The following is a 16,500-nucleotide window of genomic DNA, read 5'->3' on the forward strand; positions in this document are numbered from 1 at the left end:
AGACAGACTCCTTTTCCCAAGGAAATAAGGGACAAGGAGGCAGGAATAGCGGCAATGACAGGTGAGTCTTTAAGTAAAGCCACCTGGCAGAGTCTTTACTGAGTTTGTTCCTGGTTGCCTGGGCAATTGATCAATCAATGCATGAGCATTTATTTATTAAACACCATTCTGGAATGTCAAGAATTGTGCTACTCTGCTGGGGATACAAAGAGAAAGAATGAAAAGAGTCCATGGCCTCATGAAGTTTGCATTGGTACATTTGGAGCAAGCTTCAGCTCCTTGGGCCGTTCTGAGTATAAAAAACAGTCCCTATCATGGTTGCTTGGGACTAGCCTGTCATCCTGAGCAGAGTCCACTTCCTGGGATTTCTGTGGGTGCTGCTTCCTCCTTCAGAGATCAGAACTGACAGCCGAGGTTTAGGGGTGACTGGTAAAGGGAATTATCCTATGTGTGGTGATCACAAGGTTTGTATGTTATCAAGAAATGTTCTAGCTAGATTTAAGTGGAATAATTTCTGTTCTTGAGATGCAGAACTGGACTAACTCAGTGGGATCAAAGGAGATGTTTATAATTAAAAGACAGCACTGAGGAAGGCACATATATAGGAACCCAAAGTGTTGTTGAATCACTTTCTGTGACATGAACAGAAAAACACGTATATTTGACCTAGTTTGAGATTTTAAAAATCTGTTTAGGAAATGACCAAGTTTATGGGTAAAAGGATTCCTGTTAGCCCACATCTCACTTCAGCTCAAAGAACCTTTCCTTCTTTTCCTGGGCTCCCAAAGCAGTCAATAATCAGTGAGTAAGCAAGATTCTGACTAAAGTCAAATAAACCCTTTGGAAGGGCGTAGACATAAAAAGTACTAGACGTTGTCCCTGCCCTAGTCAGGTTTACAGTTTAGATGGGGATACAGAATATGTATATATGAACTGACATAAGAGAAATCATTACAAATTAGCATGCTGGTTGTGAGTACAAGTGCCCTCTTGAACTTAATGGATTAAAAAATGAACAGAGCTCTAATTTCCTGATGATGTAGGTGCTACTTGGAAAGTAGCCTGTGAGGTGGCACAGTGGATAGAGTGCCGGGCCTGGAGTCAGGAAGACTCATCTTCCTGAGTTCAAATCTGGCCTCAGATACTTACTAGCTATATGACCCTGGATAAGTCATTTAACCCTGTTTGCCTCAGTTTCTTCATCTGTAAGATGAGAAGGAAATGGCAAATCACTGCAGTGTCTCTGACAAGAAAACCCCTAACAGGATCACAAAGAGCCAGACTCGACTGAAAACAGGTGAACAAGAAACACTTGAAAAGTATTTACTACTGGCCTAGTGTTGACTCTGTCTTGCTCTCCATTCCATTTTATAGTACTTAGAACTAGATGAGGGGGCAGTTAGGTGGCGCAGTGGATAGAGCACTGGCCCTGGATTCAGGAGGACCTGAGTTCAAATCCAGCCTCAGACACATAACACTTACTAGCTGTGTAACCCTGGGCAAGTCACTTAACTCCCATTGCCCAACCAAAAAAAAGACAAAAACCCAAGAAGGAAATAAAAGTCCATAGAACTAGATGAAGAATAAATCCTTTATTGACTTAATAACTAATTTTTGGGGGGAGGTGAGTAGATGGTTAAGAGTTAGGTGGTTTTGAAAACAGAAAGACTCTGGAAAGAAGCCATCATGAGAGGAGCTGGCAGTCTCCATCATGTCCCTCTCCTTAGCTTAAGCTAAACTGAGACTTTATGGAATTTTCCCCTTGGATGAGATCTGGAACTCTCTCTTTTGGTCGAGCTAAGATACCTCACTCCCATTGGGAGACCTCCTTCACTGTTATCTGGTATATATTCTCATACATACACTTTGTCTGACTTCTATCCTGCTGTTGATGTGGATAAATGAGTTTTTTGCTTAAAAAAAAAAAGACATAGTGGTTTAATTGAAGTGGCTATTGTATATAAGTGTAGAGGTCAATGGAACCCTAGAGAACTCCAATGGCATTTTGAAAGTGTTGTTGTTGAATTGGTATAATCTTTGAGTAGATAAAGGCCAGTCCTGATACCATGATTTTGCTATTGCTGTCTTGGGACTCTTTTGCCTTTGGGGATAAAGCTTTTGCTTGGGCAAAAGTTATGCCTATAAATTGAGTACAGAAATCCTTAGAGGAGGCATTTACTCCCATTTAACAGCTGGGAAAGTAACTGAAGGGATCAGAGTTTGGAGTGGATTTTATACACCTTCCTTCCTGGAGGGCTTTAAAAATCCCACGGTCCTTAGCTGAGAACCCAGGACTAAAATTTTAAGGCAGGGACTGGACAAAATGATCTACTGAGCTATTATCTTTCACCTCCCAGCTGTGCTATCAATTAGCTTCATGACATTGCTCAAGTACTTAAAGCTTCTTGAGTCTCAATATCCTCAGCTATACAATGAGGAAGTTGGATTAGGCAATCTCTGAAGTCCCTCTCATATACTGTGATCCTATAATCTAAATACAGTCCAAGAGCCCCATCAGAAATGATATCCTTCCCATTTCCCACCAAAAAGTTTTAGATGACTACCTCACCACTGTTCTTCACTATTTAAATCCCAATGATATAAAGCAGCTGCCCCTACTTTCTCCCATTATCTCCCCTCTCCCTGGAGCCAGTTTGGATTCAGTCAGAGGGCCACATTTGAGGACCTAGAGGGTTATATGTGGCCTTGAGGCTGCAGGTTTCCCACTCCTGAAAAGGTCATAAATATTTCTCTGATTATAAGCTATAACTACCTGCTATTTGATAATGGGAACTGGAGAAACTTTTGGGCCATTTGATAAGCTATGAAATACTTCCTGGGGTTCTGTTGCCATAGCAACTGATGATCAAGAAAAGGAGGTATAAGGAACCCTGACTGCTGCTTCCTGTCTTGGACTGGATTCTGCCACTTTTCCCATATTTGTTAAGGTTCCCTAGGAAGTAAAGTCCACCATCGTCTTCTATTCGTTGGTGCCATACTGTTTGCCATAGATATCCAAGCACTGCTTTTCATCAGAGACCTCTGTTGACTGGGCCTTTGAGTCATCTTCAGCTTTCTTATCATTCTCCTGGTAGGTAATAAAACAAAGAAAAAAGTTACTATCCAGCACTGCATTCCTCCTTGGCTCTTGCCTTTCTGCTGAAGACTTTGTGAGTCAGTAATTTCTCAAATCCTTTCCCATCATCTCCCTTGCTTCCGATTATAATCTATCCCGTAGATCTCCATCTACCTCAGTGGAAGAGGAAGTGGGAAAAGGTATTCATTTATCCATAGTGGTAAGAGGAACTGGGAGAAAAAAGTCTGACTGTGGAAGATTAGAGAATTGTGCAGAAAGAGGGTGAATGCTATAAAGATAAAACAAAAAATTCTCCGAACAGTCCTGCTAGTTTAGACCTAAATCAACCAAACTTCTATTTTAAGCCCCTGTCAAGATGCTGCATACCTGATTTTGAGTTCTGTAGTATTCATTTAACAAATACTGATATTTGGGTTCATCAAGTCCAAGCAAAGTGGCTAACTTCCCACCTAGGAAGTCACATACTACAAGAAAGCAGAAAAACAAAAAACACTAGAGTTGGCAGGATTCATAAGGAGGGAAGCTTTGAGTGTATGTGGCTGAGAATTTGAAACTGCATAGAAGAGATAAACCAGTTTCTAGAGAGGGGTGCTTCTCTAGAAAGGACTTATATGGTTTAACTGTTCTTAATGCCATAGTCACTCCAGTGTGTTCTAGGGCTCAAAGGAAACTTCAGAGATCATGTGGTTCATCCCTTCTCGATTTAGGTTTTTATTTTTGGTTATACATATACAATCATGTTAAACATATTCCCATATTAGTCATATTGTGAAAGAAGAATCAGAACAAAAGAGAAAAATCATGAGAAAGAAAAAACCAAACAGACTAAAAGTGAAAATAGTACTCCATTTAATTTTTAAAGAGGGAGTAGAGAGGCAGGTAGGTGTTGCAGTGGATAGAGACCAGCCCTGGAGTCAGGAGGACCTGAATTCAAATCCGGCCTCAGACACTTGACACTTATTAGCTGTGTGACCCAGGGGAAGTCACTTAACCCCATTGCCTAGCCAAAAAAAAAAAAATGAGAAAGTTGGAGCAGATGGCTTCAACGGTCCCTACCCAGTCTTAGAAGCTGAAGAGTAGGTGCCATTCTACATTGATGCAAGGAGTTCCTCACTAGTAGCTCCCTGCATTAATAAAGTCACAGATCCAGAAGGGGGAAAAAAGATGTTATGGATGTGAACAGTTAAATTACATCTAATAATAACACAAATTTATGTAGCATTTTAAGGCTTACAAAGCACTTCCTATGCTTCAGAATTAAAGTTGCCTCACAAGCTCGTGAGGAAGGTGGTAAATTAATTATTATCCTCATTTTACTTATGAGAAAACTGAGGCTTTGAGAGGCTACATAACCTGTGCATGGTCACATGGCTAGTAAATATCTGAGGCAGGATTCAAACCCAGGTTATGTCTTCATAGTCCAGACTCCAAGTCCAGGTCTCTTTTCACTACTCCATGGTACCTCAGATCAGATAGATACATCTTTTATTCAATAAACAGTCAATTATCAAACATTTATTGATCATCTACTGCGTGCCAGGCACTAAGGACACAGTTACAAAAAAAAAATGAAACAATCCCTCCTGTAAAGCAGTTTACAGTCTATATATTTGTAGAATAATCATAATAAAAAAGATAAAAACAATAGCTAACATTTATATGATGGTTACCATGTTCAGGCACTATGCTAAGTGCTTTACAGATATCTCTTTTGATGCTCACAACATCTCTGGGAGTAGCTACTCTTATTATTCCCATTTTATAGATGAGGAAATTGAGGTTAAGTGACTTCCTCACGATCACAGACAGTAAGTGTCTGAAGTTGGATTTTAACTCAGATCTTCCTGATTCTAGGCTCAGGCTCTATCAACCTAGCTACCAAAAAACAAAAACAAAAACAAAAAACCACAAACCCAATCTTCCAGAGAAGAAAAATCCCCCTTTTCACTCAGTTATCCATTCCAGTGCTTAACAATACTCACCATCGGGTAGTTCTTCATATGTGTAACCATAAGCCACTTTCTTCTTCCTCTGTTCTCAATCAAGATGGAGAACAGCAAGATAGGATTACTCACCCATCTAATTGTTGACACATTTAAGGCCCAAGGTTTAAATTAAGTGGAAAGCAAAATAAAAAGGAATTCTAGGAGTTTTCAATATGGAACAAGAATTTTAGGATTCCTACAGAAAAATTTCACTCTATAATTTTAGGATCAAAGCCTCTTCTGAATAACATAATGCTGGGGTGATCCTGGTAGTATTTTATACTGCAGGTGTTTAGTTTGCTTAATTAGACTATAGATTGCTATAGGGTATATATTTCCATTGCAAGATCTGTTACTGAGTGGTATCTGTCAGTAAAGTGATATCTGGCCAAATGGCAGAAGCTAAATAAATAAATGCAGAATGGAAATTTTTAAATGAAAGTGAAAAATGTAAAAGTTTTATTTCACTTTCAAGATTTTCTAAGGAAATTCTCTGTCTCTCTCTCTGTCTCTGTCTCTCTCTCTCCACACACACACACACACACTCACTCACTCTTTCTCCCTCTCCTCTCCTTTCCCCTCCCTTCCCCTCTTCTCCCTCATACACACAAACACATTCATACATACACATTCTCACTTTGTCTCTGTTTATCTGTCTGTCTGTCTCTCTCTCTCTCTCTCTCTCACACACACACACACACACACACACACACACACACACACATTCTCCGTCACACACATTCTCTCTCCTGTCTCTTTGTTTCTGTCTCTGTCTGTCTCCTCTCCTCTTTTCTCTTCTCTTGCTCTCTCTCGATCTCCCTCCTCCAACCCCACCCTTCATGTTTTGAAGACATATCCAACTGAAGCTTACTGATTGTGATCATTTTTAGGGGAAAACAACTCAAAGTAACAATCAAGTTATTGGTTATTCTAAGTCACAATTTGGTCCGTGTCAAAAAGAGAAATTGTCATCTTGAAGAGCTAAAATGAAGGCACTTACTGGAAAATGTAGCACTTGTCATTCTTATAGCCCAGAATCTCAAGTATGGCCCCCATGGAAGTTTAGTCTGAAAACCAACAAACAAATGAAATTGTGACAGTGATTAACAGAAAAGCCCAAGGATTTCAGAGAACTGTTTCTTGTAGAGATTTCACAATGCTATACCGCACTAACTAAAAAACATGTAGCAAACTCAGGTTTGCTTAATCTTCACTCTCTCCTATGTCCCAGTGCCTTTCTATAACCAGGGGTACTTTATAGTGAGCTGCTTTCACTTATCATTTTACAGAGAAGGTATCTATACACGATTAAATGATTTCACTCAAAGACACAGAAATGGATCTAGGTGACAGAGATTTTTGTAGTACAACTCCACTCATTTTATTTTTAGATGTTTCACTGATACTTTGAAAAATTAGCTTTAACATCACCCCTTACCCCACAACAGAATGCCCTATTCACTAGGTGAGGATTAACTTTTTGTGTGTCATGCACACCTTATTGAAGGAAATGATACATTTCAGTTAGAGCTTAGCAAAAATAAAAATATGATTTATTCCCATTCAGATTCACAGATCCCCAGAAATCTAGTCCATGGATGCCAGATTAAAAGCCCATACTTGAGAGCAAGGTCTTGTGTGAGCTGTTCTAAGTCATGAAAACCAAGTTCAAATCCTGCCTTTCACACTTCTAAGCAATGTGATGAGGGACAAGTTACTTAACTTTCTGAACTTTCATTTTCTAAACTATCAAATGGGTATAATACTGCTTACCTCGAAGAGCTGTGAGGATCAAATGAGATAATGTAAACAAAGCAGTTTACAAAATATATAATGTGCTCTCAAAAATCAGATATTCTTATTAGAATTATTTTCCAGCTAATGGTTTGGCAAATGGCTACTGTCCCTTTACCTATCACCCATATGGATCTATGGACTTACAGTATCAAGTGTTGGAGTACTCTTTAATTCTTCTTTCTCATCATCTTCTTCTTCTGTGCTATATTCATCTATAGTGTCTCCATTTGCAAAGTGGATTATCCTTTTGGGGATAATTCTTTTGGTAGTTTCTCTCTTCTCCAGTCCTGACTTTGGGAAACCATCCTCCTTCCCCATAAGAGAAACAACAACAATAACAACAACAAGAGATAAAGTGAATAGAGGAAAGGATCTTGTTAAGTTTATCTACTCAGAACAAGAATAAGGGATGTTTAGCTCAGTGCTGTGTAACCAGCAAGTTCTTCATAAATATCAATGAAGGATAAGTCCAGCCAGAAGAAGGCTGAAGACAAGCATTACCTGATTGTGTGGTATGGTTTCATCAATTCCAGGTAGAGTCAAGTCCCAGTTTGCTGCAGAAAGGAACAGTCAGAATAATCTGAGCCACCCAAGCAATCCTTTAAGGGCCACTTCTTCCTTTCATTATTTTCAAAACAAATCTCCGATAAAGAGTGGTCTCTTCTCTTTGTAGCCACGAAACCTTGCAGATTGCTTATGTGATACATATACCAATGGTAGCAAATAATATATCACAAGTTTTAGGACTACATGGACACCACACAATCGAGCCCATTCAAATGAGATCATATTTGTATAGTGCTTAGCACAGTGCCTGACACATAGTAGGTGCTTAATACATTCTTGTGTCCATCTCCCACTTCATGATGAATTCCTTTTGTGGCACTGAATCTATGCCATTTTCACAACAGTCTTTGTAAAAAGCTTAACAAAGCCTGAAATTCTCTCTTTCTCTCTCTCCTACTCCCTCTCCCTTTTCTCTGTCTCTTTTCTCTCTGTCTTCCTGTCTCTGTCTCTGTCTCTCTCCCCCTCCGTTTTCTCTCTCTGTCTCTCCGTCTGTCCCCTTCTCTCTTTCTCTCTGTCTGTCTCCCTTTTCTCTCACTCTCTTCTATCTATCCCCTTTTCTTCTGTGTGTCTGTCTGTCTGTGTCTCTCTCTCTCTCTTGCTAGAGCCAGCTTAAACTGGCTTGGGCCAAATTTGAAATGTTCATTGTGAGCATTTACACCTCAAACTACAAATCAGGGCTTGATTTATTGTTTTATTGATTTCTAGACTTAAGAAGGTGATTAAAAAAAGCAATGTTAATAATCCATATCAAACTTTAAAATATATTGTGGGTACATATTTTTCCTGGTGAGCTGGTTCTTAAATATTTAGCAACACACAATTACATACCTCCCCTAGTCCTGAAGTTCCTTTAAGAATGTTAGAATGAGAACATACAAGATATTTCCCACCTTATCCCACTGGGCATCAAAGTATCATAAAACTGATGGAAGAAATTTGAGCAGGAGTTTGTATGTATGGGTATTGTGGAGAACGGTGGGAATTGACCTATAATTTTTATCACAGAAAGCCTAACAGCCTCAAATTTTAAAAAATTTACTTTGATAACATTTAGCACTCACACTATGCAAAGTATATTAGCTTCCATTTGCTCCATTCTTTAAAAAATATGCAAAGTATAACTGATTAATAATAAACATTGCATTTTGATGATGCTTTATAGTTTTTGAGATATATTATTATTGTTACCATCTCGTTAATTCTTTTAACAATTCCATTATATAGGCAAGGGATTATTTTCCCCATTATATAGCTAAACCTCAGTTGGTCCTGAATCTTAGAAAGGTTGTGACTTGTTCAATGTCACAAAGTCAGAAAATGGAAGAAAAAGGTCCAAAACTCAGGTCCTTTATTTCTAATTCCTGTGCTCTGCCATCAAATTCATTAGCTATTACTTGAAGCTTTGTCATCTATAATTCGATAAGCATGCCATCTATTCATTTATCCAAGTCACCAATAAAAATGAGAAAATAGCACAGAAATTTATCTACTATGCCTTAATAAAGTTACCACAGAACCTTGTTGGTTTTTAAAAACCACAAACTCTTTAAAAGCAACTCACCTGCAATATCTCTTTGGCATTTTCCATTTTTTCACCAAGTCATATTTAGTACTGAAGGCTATAATACTTTGGAGCTGGACCTTGCTTTTGGAGTAGATGACATGAAATAAACTAGACCCAGGCCATGTTGCATGATTAAATGTGCTCTGACGTGGAACTTTTTCCCTCTCATGCATGCGTATTAAAAGGCAGGATCTGTTTGAGTTATAGGCAGGTCTTCTGCTATTTAAACAGTCAACATTCCTTTTTTTCCCCTGTTTAAACATTCAACATTCCTTTTTTTTTTTTCTTCCCTATTCCCTATCAGTTAGCTAGGGGTAATTGGAACCAAAAGAGGCTTGGAAATGGATATGGTAATGTTGAAAGTTAAAACTTTCAAGGTAACTCTTTTACTATCCTTATTATCCTATAAGATAGATACATGAGTGAATAGCTCCAAGTCAGAGAACATTTAAAGGCACAAAAGGTCTGAGTTAAGACTGAAATTCTAAAGTTCCAGTGCAGTCAGTGTATGTTTCCCAAGGCCACTTCTAAGCCAGTTTTATTATATCAAGCCATTCATATCTAACAGTTATAACTACTTCTAGGTCCAAAGGGCGGGGGCACTGTGTCTTCTCTCTCTCTCTACTAAGGGACCTGTCTGTCTCACTTCTGGATACCTGCATATGGTATAGGATATTGTCCCTAACTTACCAGATTCAGTTCTGGAGGAGCCTGGCTGTAATAAGAGGACTTAGACTCCTTTTCTCATTCTCTTTGACTCTTTACACTCCCTCCCTGGCACCCTAGGGAAAATTACTTGTAGTTTAGGTATGGCTTATGTCTAGGTTTTCTCCAACATAAAGGGGAAAATTTAGACAAGCAGCCAGAACATAACTACTGTTATATTTTCCTGGGAGGTTAAGGTGTAAAACTGTCAGCTCATAAAGCATTTTGCAGGACTGCAAAATAAATCAGTATTTCCTAGTTCACATTGGTTCTGCATGTTCCAAACAACCTCTTCCAGATCTGTGTCTTCTGGAAAGTGAGTCCAGGGATTTTTCCCCTGTCATTGGTATCCTCCTTAATGCAGAAAATCCTCCTGTAGCGAATCAACTTTGATTAAGGGGCCTAGAATCTTTGAGATGCCTACAAGGGGGTAGTTGTCATGTTAGGGTTGGTGTCGGGGAGGTTAAAAGCAAGAAAAAAGGTAGCATCATTTTTCTCCCCACTCTTCCAGATATCGACTCAAGTAGTCCTGATACAATCTAAAAATGGGAAGAGACAGTCACCGTCTTTTGAAAACCCACTGACTCAGTGGCTTTTCTTGCTTAGTGGATAATAAAGGGGTGGGTTCATCATTCCAAAAGGTCCAAGTTCTGAAAGTGGCTAGGATGCAGGTTCAGCATGGGTTTACTCCAATCCAACCCCTACAACACATACATTTCTAGTCCTGATAATAAAACTATTATTATATTATTAAAGATGGTACAAAGTAATACCATCTATTAGTGGAAGAAAAACTGCCACTGGAAAACCAAGTCATTTTTTAGTGCCTAGTGGGGAAAAAGAATGTGTAAGTTTATTGTTGTTTAAAAATTAAATTAAGGGATTTGTAGGGATTACAAAGGAACGAGGGAGTCTCAGAACTAGTTTATATTTAAGCCATGTTGAATGTTCTTCTGCCACTTAATGGGCCACTTGGGAATGTACCAGAGCACAACTGTACTAAGCTATGTAGTACAAGCAATTGATTGTATAAGCAAGTTCTTACTATGAGAAATACCCATGTGTCATATGATTTACATGTTTATCCAAAAAACTCCTGCACTTGTTACCATTTGCCAAACCATTAAGGGGTTTGAAAATTTGACATTATTGCTTTTAAAATAGTCTTAGGGACCTTTTAAAAAATGTTTATTTATTTTTAGTTTTCAACATTCATTTCCACAAGATTTTGAGTTCCAGATTTTCTCCTCATCTCCCCCCTCCCCAAGATGGCATGCATTCTGAATTCCCCTTCCCCTAATCTGCCTTCCCTTCTATCACTGCCCCCCCCCTTTCTCTTATCCCCTTCCCCTTCTATTTGCCTGTAGAGCAGGATAGATTTCTATACCTCATTGCCTGTATATCTCATTTCCCAGTTGCATGTGAAAACAATTTTTAACATTTGTTTTTAAAGCTTTGGGCTCCAAATTCTTTCCCTTCCTCCCTCTCCACCCACCCTCATTGAAATGGCAAGCAACTCGATACAGGTTATTCATGTGTAGTCATGCAAAACACTTACATAGTTGTCATGTTGTGAAAACTCTATTCCCCTTCATCCTATCTATTTTATTCTATTCTCTCTTTTGACCCTGTCCCTCCTCAGAAGTGTTTTCTTCTGATCACCTCCTCCCCCAATCTGCCCTCCCTTCTATCATCCCCCTCCTCTCTTACCCCCTTCCCCATTATTTTCCTGTAGGGTAGGACAGATTTCCATACCCAATTGAGTGTGTATGTTATTCCCTCCTTAAGCCAAATCCGATGAGAGTAAGATTCGCTCATTCTCTCTCCCTTTCCCCCGTTTCCCCTCCACTGTAAAAGCTTTTTTTGTCTGTTTTATGTGAGATAATTTACCCCATTCTACCTCTTCCTTTCTCCTTCTCCCAGTATAATCCTCCCTCACCCCTTAATTTTATTTTTTAGATATCATCCCTTCATCTTCAACTCACCCTGTGCCATCTATATCTATCTATCTATCTAATCTATCTATCTATCTATCTATCATCTATCTATCTTATCTAGCTAGCTAGATAGCTATTTTTTTCTTAGGGACCTTTTGTAAACAGTACATCCAATAGCTAGATGTGGACAGGAGACTAAACATCATTCTTTGGGCTGCTTTGGGACGTGTATTTAAGCTAAATTTTGTGTTCACCTCCACAATGAGTGTCTTAAGGGTCTCCAGACAATACATTCTCTTTATTTGATATCTTCCAAGTGACTAATTTAAATAGGTATTTCCTTCATTAGGGAGGTTATCAATTTCATTAGGGAGATAAGTTTCATTCATTGGATCTATGACATTATCAATATGGCTATTCTCTCCTCTGGTGTAGCTCTGAACCCATCCATCTTATAGAGCCTCTTTTGAATGTTTAGCCTATGGACTAAAAGCCTTTCACTAGGTTTTTATTCTTATATCTCACAGGGATCAGAATAATACTTTGCTGTCTATTTGTCTGTGACATGGTCAACAGAGTGCCAGACTTAGAGTTAGGAAGACTGGGTTTCAAATCCTACTTCTAACACCAGCTGTGTTAACAGGAAAAAGTCATTTAAACTCTCTGGGCCTCAGTTTCCTCATCTGTAGAATGAGGGAGATTGGATGAGCTGGCTTCTGAGACTCCTGTAAGTTCCAAATCTATGATCCTATCTATGAAGGACTTTATCACCTTCTCTACTTAGTTTTTTTCCTACATGACCAATTTCATTTCCTTCTCCAATTATAAATTTCTTTAATGTTATGCATTATGCTACTTCATGAGTTCAGGCCATTGTTGGAGATACATATACATATACATATCTATGTGTATATGTATGTGTATATGTGTATGTGTATGTATATGTATATATACATGTGTGTGGGTGGGTAGGTGTGGGTGTGGGTGTGTGTAGAGAGAGAGAGGGAAAGAGAGACAAAGAGACAGAGACAGAGACAGAGTTTTAGCTATTACTGTAAAACGAGAAGTTGTTTTGTGTGCTCACCAAAGGAATTTGTTTATTATGGAAGTTGTCCTGTGCAGGATACAGATGGAAGACACATGTCCAAGAAGTGATGATTTCATTCAAATAGTCCAATTTGCAGATTGCACGAAATCCAAGAATATTATAAGGCCTCAATGAGATCTATGATTACTCAAGAGAAATGTCTAAGACAATAACAGTTTCTATCAGATTTCATGGGCATTTACCTTGAGCACTTCCAGTGCTCTGTAAGTCACATGCAACTTTGAATGTAAAGAGATTATGGCATTACAGGATTCACATCATCACCAGGAGAAAATTTCATGTTAAAAAGATGGATTTTTGTCCCTGAGATCGTTAGAATCATTGACACAATTTCCCAAATACAATCCATTCTGCTTTCTCTTAGTTGAGTTCTGTGCCCAACTCATTGTCTCTTCACAAGGCCTATCCCAGATTCACACACTGATTTACTAACTGAATGAATTGGCCATTAAACTGCATACCTTGGAACATACAAAAGACATTTTTCATTCATTTAGTTCATACGATTTCACGGGTTGAAATCTGATGGAGATTGCTATTTTCCTTTATTGAATACTGAACATTTGTGCCTTCTCAGCCCTAAGGTGCTTCTCTCTTTCTCAGCATGTATGTCCGCCAGTTCTTCTTCTTCTCCTTCTTTTTTGGCTAGGCAATGGGGTTAAGTGACTTGCCCCGGGTCCCACAGCTAGTAAATGTTATGTGTCTGAGGCCAGATTTGAACTCAGGTCCTCCTGACTCCAGGGCCAGTGTTCTATCCACTGTGCCACCTAGCTGCCCCTGCCAGTTCTTTTAATACCGTTGGATGCAGTTTATCTGGAACTAGTGACTTGAACTTGGGAACATCGAAGAGGTGACATGGGCTGGGATGTAAAATGCATGAAAGGAAGTAATCAATCAATCAATCAACATTTATTAAGCTCCTACTATGGGCTAGGCCTATGAAATTAGTCTGGAAAAGTAGATTAATGTTAGACTGTGGAGAGTTTTAAATGCTAAAATGCTTGCATGTTGACAGTGACACTTGTTGTTCAGTCGTGTCCGACTCTTGGTGACCCCACTTGGGGTTTTCTTGGCAAAGCTACTGGAGTGGCTTGCCATTTCCTTCTGCAGCTCATTTTACAGATGAGGAAATGGAGGCAAACAGGGTTGACTTGCCCAGGGTCATACTTCTAGTAAGTGTCTGAGGCCAGATTGGAAGTCAAATCTTCCTGACTTCAGTCTCAACATTCTATCTACTGCATCACCTAGCAGCCCCTCAATAGGAAGCCACGAAAGACATTTAAAGAAGGTGATATGGTCAGAACTGTATTTTTAGGCATGTTAATTTTGCAGATGGGTGCATGGATTTAAGAGGGGATTACTTGGAAGCAGGAAGACCAGTAAGGGGGAATTGTTTCATCCTTTGTATTAGTATACACAGCACAATACCTGGCACATAGTAGGTATGTAAAAGATACTTGATTGATTAGGGATAGTGAAGTTCAGAAAAGTGATTTAATTAATCCCAGAGCTGCTAATGCTTTAATTCAGTACTCCTTAGTCCTAATCTAGTCTTCTGGAAAGGTCTGAGAAAGGAGGAGAAGGCTTTAGATGACCAAATAGTGTCTATGGCTCCTTCCTGCTCTAAATCCTATGGTCCTAGAAGTGAGTTTTTTGTGCCAATGTATAAAATGACTAGAATGCAGCAATTGACCCTGGACAAGTCTCTTAACCCTGATTTTCTCAATTCCTCATCTGTAAAATGAGCTAGAGAAGGAAATGGCAAACCACTCCAATATCTTTGCCAAGAAAACCTCAAATGGGGTCATGAAGAATCAGATACAACTGAACAACAAAAAACTGTGTCATGCACTGAGTTATGCGCTGGGGATAAAAAGACAAAAACGAAACATTCACTGCTTTCAGAAAGCTCACATTCTATCAGGGAAGGCAACATGTACATATTAGGTATATGTAGAATACAAAACCAAAGGTATTTAGGGAAGGACAGCATGAGTGTTTGAGGGGAGAGGTCAAGAAAGGCTTCATATGTTACCTAGAGAGGTGTGAGCTGCGTCCTGAAGAAGGTGAGAAGGTACGAAGGGTGTGTACTTCAGATGTGGGTGACGTCCAAAGAGAAGGAAGATATAATGCCATATGTGGGCAGGTGGCTAGTGTTGTGAGTTCAAATCTGGCGTTACACTTACTAGCTGCGTGACCCTGGGAAAGTCACTTCAGTTTGCCACAGTTTTCTCATCTGTAAAATGGAGAAGGAACTGGCAAACCACTCCAGTTCCTTTGCCAAGAAAACCCCAAATGGGGTCACCAAGAGTCATACACAGCTGAACCAACCAAACGTGTGAGGAGCAGAGAAAGCCAGTTTGGTTGGACTGTAGTGGGGAAAGTAACACATGAGGCTGAAAAAACAGGTTGGAGCCAGATCTTGAAGGGCATTAAAAGCTAAACTGAGTTTATATTTGATCTGAAAGCTAATAGTGAGCTGAAGTTTATTGAGCGGGGTTTGACACACCTGTGTTTTAAGGAAAATCACTTTGGCAACAGTTGGGAGGTTGGACTGAAGGAAGAGATGAGGCAGAGAGGCCAGTACAGGTGATAGGGGCATGAAAACTAAAGTGGTGACAGCGTGAGTAGTGGATAAAATAGACATTATGGAGGTAAAGAATATAAGATTTGGCAACTGATTGGACATCACCCAATCCAGATCATAGTAGCTATTGTCTATTGTGTGGCAGATGAGGAAAAGAGAGGAATTATGAGGTTATAAGCTGGGGAGACTTGAAGAATAGTGGTGCCATTTGACAAATATGTAAATTCAGTAGGACTGATTTGGGAAGGAAAATTGAGTTGTTTTGGACATGTTGAATTTGAGATATCTATGGGACATCCAGTTTGAAATGTCCAATGGGCAGCTGGTGATGCAGTACTGGAGCTAGAGAGAAGCTGTGGCTGAGTATATCAATGTATGAGTTATCTGCACAGAGATGTTAATTAAACTCACAAAAGCTCACAAGGCCTACAAGTATAGAGATGGACAGAGCCTTGGGGTACACCTCATTTACAGGGTATAATATGAAGTGGTAGTAAGGTGTGGGACAGCCAAGAGAGTAGTGTCACAGAAACTCAGAGAAGAAACTACCCATGAGAAAGGGGTGGTCAACAGACTCAAATACTACAAAGAAGTCAAGAAGAAAACTGAAAAGGGATTGATAAAACTTAGGGAGAGAGAAATAACATGTTATTATATTATACATATGTTATTATAATATAAATTGAGGAATGCCAATTTTTACATCACGTTAGTGAAACGTATCTAGGTGATGGTGAAATCCAGGGTATGACCACCAATACATATAGCTGAAGTCCTACATGGAAGAGTTCTCAATTTAGTCAAAATCCCACCTACAATGTCTTTCCTGGTCCCACTTCATGCTACTGACTTCACTCAGAGACCACCTCCAATTTGCTCTGTATACATCTTGTTTCTCTCATTAGAATGTAAGCTCCTTGAAAGCAAGATTGCTTAGTGCCTTTCTTTGTATCCCTAGCATTTCGTATAGTTTCTGGTACATAGCAGGTGCTTGATAAATGCTTGTTGACTGATGAGGTCATGGGATTTGAAGAGACTGAATGGGTAGATTAAGGTGTTCCAGGGAGCATTCAACATGTTGAAGTCCCCTAGTATAATGGCAGAAGACAGTAAACCAAGTACTGTACTTTTTAAGAAAGGAGGAATGATCTGA

At 39.3% G+C, this 16,500-nt stretch overlaps 1 protein-coding gene across 1 annotated transcript; it reads right to left on the minus strand.

Annotated features, from left to right (window-relative positions):
- Positions 1 to 1,577: 1,577 nt before the first annotated feature.
- Positions 1,578 to 9,165, minus strand: FAM177B (family with sequence similarity 177 member B). The gene is made up of 5 exons (XM_020982018.2): positions 9,008 to 9,165; positions 7,024 to 7,188; positions 6,083 to 6,149; positions 3,464 to 3,561; positions 1,578 to 3,088 (listed from the first exon to the last, which is right to left on the minus strand). Exons 1-5 carry the CDS (start codon positions 9,032 to 9,034, stop codon positions 2,981 to 2,983), a joined length of 465 nt encoding a protein of 154 aa, XP_020837677.1. The 5' UTR covers positions 9,035 to 9,165; the 3' UTR covers positions 1,578 to 2,980.
- Between the last annotated feature and the right edge of the window lie 7,335 nt (positions 9,166 to 16,500).

The sequence above is a fragment of the Phascolarctos cinereus genome, unplaced genomic scaffold (genome assembly GCF_003287225.1).
Source record: "Phascolarctos cinereus isolate Bilbo 61053 unplaced genomic scaffold, phaCin_HiC Scaffold_5;HRSCAF=322, whole genome shotgun sequence".
Classification (NCBI taxonomy): Eukaryota; Metazoa; Chordata; class Mammalia; order Diprotodontia; family Phascolarctidae; genus Phascolarctos; species Phascolarctos cinereus.